Consider the following 6,879-nt stretch of genomic DNA (forward strand, 5'->3'; position numbering starts at 1 on the left):
GGCTTCAGACATGTTTAAAATCTGAACTGCTCACATGGCTCTTATGAAAGACCTCGACTTTCCTGTTTGCCTCCAGTGACGCAAACATTTGAAAGAGTCCCAGGTAAGTGAAGAGTGAAATGAATCCTAAGGCAGTTACTCTTCCCACTGTGTTCTACCTGTTCCCAGCACAGGAAAATGTTTAAGGCACCAAGACCTGCCTTGGCCACAGCAGTCAGGCCAAATGCTGCTTCTGAGAAAGAACTGTGAAACAGAGCCCACAAAACAGGCCAAACACAGGCAATGAAAAATTAGCAAACAGACATTGAAATATGTTAGTAAGATGCTAGAGACAAAAATGCCCTAGGTAATTCTACAGACAAAAAGACAGCTCTGTTGGAACAAGAGGAATACTTTAATGCAGAAGAAGCAAAAAATCCCACTCCAACACATGAAACAAACCAGTAATACCTGTTGACAGCTGATTTGTGCCTTTGGCACAGGACACCAAATCCAGCTGCTCCCAGCAATGTTTCTCTTTGGCTGCAAATCTGTTGTGAAGAGCCTGCATTTTATTATTTTAATGATTAAAGTACATTTCGGAGAGAAAAGGAAGTCAGAGAAATGTGACGGCAAATACACGAGCAAGAAATTCGCAACTTTTAGTTTCCAGTTAAAAGTACAAGGAAGCAGATTCCTACTCTGGAATAGAGTCAAAAAGCACAAATAAAGGTCTGGAGCACAGGGGAGCCTTCTAAGCCAAGAGCTGGCACATGATGTCTGGGTGCTAAGAGAGACACCAAGATTTCCACACTCTCAAGCAGTATTACAGCCCACAGGAATTTTCCCATACATTTCAATGGATTAGGCTTTCACTCTGCTACAATAAACCAATGTCCATGTCTGTAAAATGAACTGCTTCGTGTAACAAGCACACATTGGGAAACCTGCTTTAGTCAGCCATGGCTTTTGTTTTGTTTTGTTTCTTTTTATTCCCTGCACTCCTGAGAACCTGTGCTCTCTTAACCCTTTCAAAGAGTGCAGCACTATCAGTGTCAGTTTGATCACACATCTCAGCAGTCACACAAACTCTGGGGGGCTGGATCATCCACAGAAGTGAAGAGCAGCAATGGCATCTTTACAGACATCAGAAACAGATTCTCAAAGACACAAACACTCACAAAGTTTTAAAATGTTTTTCTTTCATTGTTTAAATAAGAGAATAACCATATCCTACATTATTTCCATTAAAAAAATAATCTGCATGACACCGGTTAAAGTGGACCGAAATTTCCACAGTGATTGCACAAAACATTTGTGAAAATGAACATTTCAGCAAGTCAGTTGGTTTAAGTAAACAGCATTTCCTGTTCCAAGGGCTTGTATATACAGCAAAGTTACATAAAGATAACCTAAAATAGAAATTTAATGAAATTAATCATAAAACCTTCTGGGTATATAATCCTTTTTCATGGTGAAAGTGGCTTGCAGTCTAGCTTAGCTCTATTGGGAGCAGGCTTAAATTACATCAAAAGAGTGTCTGCAAATAAATTTGCATTGTTTAAACAAATTTAGTTAAACCCAATATGAGTTAATCAGTGCAATTTTCAAAGAGTCAGCTTAAAAGGCAATTTAATATAAAACCAAGAAGAGCTTGACAGAAAATGCATAACCCCCTGGACAGCTTCTTTCTGAGAGATGATTTGTTCTTTCTAAGGACACACAACTCCTGTTTGCTACTGAAATTCAAGTGAATTCAGCTCTCCTCAGAAGCTGACCACGGTGTGGAACTAACACTGCTGCAGGAATTGCAAATGCTTCCACTCTCTTGCTGCAAGAGAGATGTTGAGATGGCAAAATGTGCCAAGATTAACTCATGGAGCATCTCACCCTGTATTCAGAAAAAGTCACCTTGGAGTCAGTGACCCCACTGTGGAGTCAGTGGAGGTGACCCACAGCCTTGCCCACAGACCTTCCTGGCTGTCCTGCTCATCAATGTCAAACACACTTTGCACAACCGCATCATGAATGAGCCTTTATAAAATAATAAAAAGCTTTTCGAGATAAAAACTATGCTAAACATCTGACTGATATGATGAGCAAACCCATCTCACCCCTATTCATTATCTAAGAGTAGTGTTTTATTCAGTAGTGGGTTTCCTGCCACATCAAAAGCGGCCACAGCTTTATGTGCAATCAAAATTAAATAGCTTATTGGTATTGCAAGAATAAATATTGCTTCAAGCACACTCTGCTTTGCAGCTCCCAGGATAAACCATGCATTTCACTCATTACCGAGCAGACTATTTGGGAAATAGCAGACTAAGCTAGCTTGTTAAGAACACCAGAATTCCACTGTTGTTCCAGAAGAAAGAACAAACCCAAGGAATTTGTTGTTGCAAAGTGTGCAGTGGATTAGATTTTTAAAAAATTAAAACCCCAATCCTCATACTAGACTTTAATCAAAACAGAAAGGAGTTTGGGTTTTTTAGTGTTAAAAATAAAATGACAAAATATTATTACATCTACTTCACCTAGGGAGAAAGTTAAGGCTTGTTTCAAGAGTTTCCTTTCTGGAGGCAGACATGAATTTAAAGTCACAGGCTGCTTAAGACATTGCATTTCAGATTTACTCTCTGTTGCAGAAGGTGCAGGCAGCTATGAGGCATTTGTGGCAAGTTAAGTGTTTTTAACACTTGAGAACATGAGATGTTCCAGTTTCACAACAGAATTGCTTTCACAAGAATTCATATTTTTGCAATGCTTAGCAGCACTGTGATTATTAGAGCCTTCCTATAAGGCAGTACAAATAGAAACATTAAAAAAAGCATGAGGTTTGGATCATCCACAATATCTTGATCATAATCCAGAAGGGAAGACGGAGAATTAACTGAGATAAATCAAGCTCTTAGAGATCAAAGGCCTCTTTTACCCTCAGGTCTGCTTCTCCATTTATTAGTAAGAGAAACACATTCAGCTTCTGATTTCCTTGCTGACAGTGCCAGTCATCAGCTCCTAAACAAGAGCAGACCTCTTCCAATACCATCTCTTTTTCTTCTCCCAGGGAAGAAGCTCATAACAAAATCTGTACTAGCCATTGGCTGGCAGGTGGTATTCTCCAACCCATCACCTTGTTCCTTACAGTGGAAATACAGTAACCATTCCTACATTCAACTACTCCAGTACCGAAAGCAAAATCCAAAATTTTTCAAACCGTTTTTTATCTGCTATAGCTGTATTTCTTTGAACTCAAAGATATATTTGGAAGAGGTAGTCCAGGAGAAAAGGGCTTTAAATACCAATACCTGTATGTCCCATACCAAGCTGACAGACCTATCAGCAAACCAAGAATCTTTTGGCTGAAGTCATGGAAATACAGGGCAGTACAGAGGAACATGAACACCCAGATCACGGTGAGGAAACACAAGGAAACCAACAGCACGTTGATCACCACACGCAGCTTAGAGTTCTGGTCTATGGACAGTGCTTCCAGCACAGCCACCTCCTCCAGGATCATCATGGCACAGTAGGAGAGCAGGAAGCAGTGGCCTGAGATGTCAAAGCCATTCCAGACGCCGCTGTCCTGGTGGCACTCGCGCTTGGAGGCGTAGAGCCGGGGGGGCTGGCCGGGTTTGGCCTGGATGGAGCACTCCCCAGTGAGGTTCTCCACGTAGATGAAGAGCTCAGTGCACAGGTACCACACGGCTGTGCCCACCAGCAGCGCGCTCAGGCGCCGCAGCACCAGCAGCACGCTCTTGGTGCGGCCGTACAGGAACTTGCTGCGGGCCAGCTGGTACGTGGTGAGGGTGATGAAGGGCAGCAGCAGCCACAGCGTCCAAGCCCAGGCCAGCTTCACGAAGTATCTGCCAGAGAAAAGGCAAAGGAGAAACAAGCAAGGGTGAAACTTAGAAATAAGAAGGGTGAAACTTCACAGCAGCTGGCGTAAGTGGTGGAGTAAGTTTTCAAGGTCACTGTCCAGAATCACACTCGTGCCCTCCCCTCAAAATACAGCTTAGCTACAGTCCTAACCCTCTTCCCAATACGTCCCTCAAGCCCAACACCTGAAATACTTCCCCAGCCAGGTACTTGTTCCCAAGGGAACACTGCCTTGGACCCAGAGCCCTCATTCATTGCAGCAGACTTGTAGCTCAGTTTTGCAATCACTTTTACCCTACAAATCAGCTCAACTCTGCCCTACTCAAAATGCAGCTGCAAAGAATGTATTTTTAGCTTGCCACCCTGACCACAGTAACCCCCTCTCTGACTCTTCCACCATCTCAATTATCCTTGCTTACAAAGCCTTTTACAACCTCAACCTCTTAAGACACCCAGAAGAGCTGGCTCTTTCCCCTAATCACCCCATGAAGCTTTTCCTCTCATGTCCTCATAAATAAATGAAGCAGCACAATGTCTCTGTTCCTTTGGTGTCCTTTCAACTGATGAGTGTTCTTTCAGCACACACAAATCCTTCCATCTCTCAATTCATTCTCTGACCTGAAAATTTTTGTCGTGATGCCCGTAAAATCTTGAAAACCAACTGATGTGTTGATACCTTGCTTAACAGAAGACAGTATTTTGTAACTAGTTCTCTTTTCAAATCTTAAACTGGAGCACGTGTAAATGAATTTATTAATGAGGGAAGGAGGCCACTGTCCAGGATCTTGTTTCTCCCATCAGCACCTTCCAATGGAGCTCGTTTCTTATTAGCTGGCAGGAGAGGGGAATTGTGCAGCTCCTTTGTTACCCAGAGTCCAGTTTGAGAACACAGACAGCTGAATTCTGCTCTGTGGCTAAGCTATGGCCAGACACACAGAGTCATCATTTCATCCTCACCTGAGCATCAAAGGCAAAGCCAAACCAGTCTAGAGTTCTGCATCTTCCTTATGACCCTAACAAACCTGTCAGAGCCTTGCCCAGGATTTTGAGGAGTACCTCCCTCACTCTTTAATTTTACAGAAGTGAGTCTGTGTGGCACCTGTAGCTGCTACCACAGAATAGTAATTGAAAATAAATCCCTGATTTTATTTTAAAGCAAAAAAGAATACCAAAGTTACTGCTGACAAACCAGCAGGCAAGTAATTTGCAGGGGAAAAAAAAACTGCTTCAGGAGCTGTCAGTACAGATAACCTTCGTCAATTTAAAAGGGAGAACTGAACTGAAATAGGCTTTTATCGTAAGATCAATTTCTCCCTAGCTTTCCTGTCAATGCTCTTTCAATCACATTTAAAGCAGCTCCTCTCCAACATGTCACCAAACGACAAAATTTGCATCAATAAAGTCCAAAATTCCACAAGTCATAGAGGAAGACAGCAATTTTAGTTTTACTTTTGGATCTGTAGCAGGTACAGCACACGTGCTCTGGCCCAGCTCATCGCTTCCTTCAAAATGCTCAAACTAGTTTTACAGAATGACTAAGCCAGTTAGATCATTGCCCAAGTGCTAGACAAGGATCGCAGTCACCCTGCTTTTAGCAAAGATACTAAAAGACTTATTTTCTTCAGCTGGGCTTTAGATCAGTCTGGTAACTATCACGGAATCACAGAATCTGCTGAGTTGGAAGGGACCCACAAGGATCATCGAATCCACTCCTGGCCCTGCATAGGACACCCTAATAATCCCCCCATGTGCCTGCCAGTGTTGTCAGAATGGTTCTTGAGCTCTGGCAGCCTTGGTGCTGTGACCATTGCCCTGGGGAGCTGTTCAGTGCGCAACACCCTCTGGGTGAAGAACCTTTATTTAATATCCAATCCTCCAATTTCCTAACCCTTCCCTGACACAACTTCAGGCCATTCCCTCGGGTCCTGTCACTGGCTGCCAGAGAAACTGAAAGCAGTTTACTCAAACACGAGGAATTATCTGGGAGCTTACGAATGAAAAGAAAAACCTCCTTTCCCCCCCCTTCCAATAAAAACTGAGCGAGAAACTCCCGATATTCTGAGACCTTTGAATGCCGGAGTTTACGGCAGGCATTAAGCACAGGAAATCTCCTCATTTGAACCACCAAGCCCTGCCCAGCGCGGCACACGCGGCCAGCACAGACCCCTGGCCTCACCAGCCCCTGCCTCGGGCCCTGCCGGCCCTCAGACCCTGCCCGGCCCCAGACCCTGCCCGCCCTCAGACCCCACACTGCACCCAAGCGCCCCCCGCCCGCTCAGCCCGGCCCGCCCCGGCCGGCCGCGACCCCCCCGCCCCTCCTCACACGTTGAGCGGGTTGCGCTTGTTCTGCAGCGGCGTGTCGGGCACCAGGTCGCTCTCCTTGAGCGCGGAGCCGAGCACGGCGATGGCGAGCAGCAGCGCGGGGAGGCGGCGGCGCACCCGCCCTCGGGCCAGCGCGGCCCGCAGCCAGCGCCCGCTCCGCTCCAGCCGCTCCATGGCCGCTGCCGCCACAGCCCCGCCCGGCACACCGCCCCGCGCGCGCCCCCGCGCGGCCACCGCCGGCACCGCCCCGAGCGCGGCCCCGTGCGCGCCCCCTGCTGGGCTCCCGCGGGAGCGCGCCCGCCGCGCTGCGGCGACATCCACACGGTGACATCCACAGGGATCCATCTACAGGGATACATCCACCGGGAGCCATCCACCGGGATCCGCACAGAGCCATCCACAGGGATCCATCCACAGGGATCTGCACAGAGCCATCTGCACGGACACATCCACAGGGATCCATCCACAGGGATCCGCACAGAGCCATCCGCACGGAGCTGTCCACACAGATCCATCCATGTGGATCCATCCACACAGATCTACAGGGATCCATCCGCATGGAGACATCCACACAGAGCCACATGGATCCATTCACATCGATCCATCCACACAGATCCACATGGATCCATCCACACAGATCCACAGGGATCCATCCACACAGATCCACAGGGATCCATCCAAAGGGATCCGCACAGAGTCCTC

At 46.5% G+C, this 6,879-nt stretch overlaps 1 protein-coding gene across 1 annotated transcript; it reads right to left on the reverse strand.

Annotated features, from left to right (window-relative positions):
* Positions 1 to 375: 375 nt before the first annotated feature.
* FITM2 (fat storage inducing transmembrane protein 2) lies at positions 376 to 6,371 on the reverse strand. The gene is made up of 2 exons (XM_085078996.1): positions 6,179 to 6,371; positions 376 to 3,842 (listed from the first exon to the last, which is right to left on the reverse strand). The coding sequence occupies exons 1-2, from the start codon at positions 6,349 to 6,351 to the stop codon at positions 3,200 to 3,202; spliced, it is 816 nt and encodes a 271-aa protein (XP_084935122.1). The 5' UTR covers positions 6,352 to 6,371; the 3' UTR covers positions 376 to 3,199.
* Between the last annotated feature and the right edge of the window lie 508 nt (positions 6,372 to 6,879).

Source organism: Lichenostomus cassidix, chromosome 20 (genome assembly GCF_008360975.1).
Source record: "Lichenostomus cassidix isolate B80296 chromosome 20, HeHo_3.0, whole genome shotgun sequence".
NCBI classification, from domain to species: Eukaryota; Metazoa; Chordata; class Aves; order Passeriformes; family Meliphagidae; genus Lichenostomus; species Lichenostomus cassidix.

Bases quoted from the DNA above. Each gene is read 5' to 3' on its own strand.
- FITM2 (XM_085078996.1), bottom strand. From the start codon at position 6,351: ATGGAGCGGCTGGAGCGGAGCGGGCGCTGGCTGCGGGCCGCGCTGGCC. The intron at 3,843-6,178 runs GTGAGGAGGGGC...TTTCTCTGGCAG, and splicing joins AAGCGCAACCCGCTCAACGT to ATACTTCGTGAAGCTGGCCT.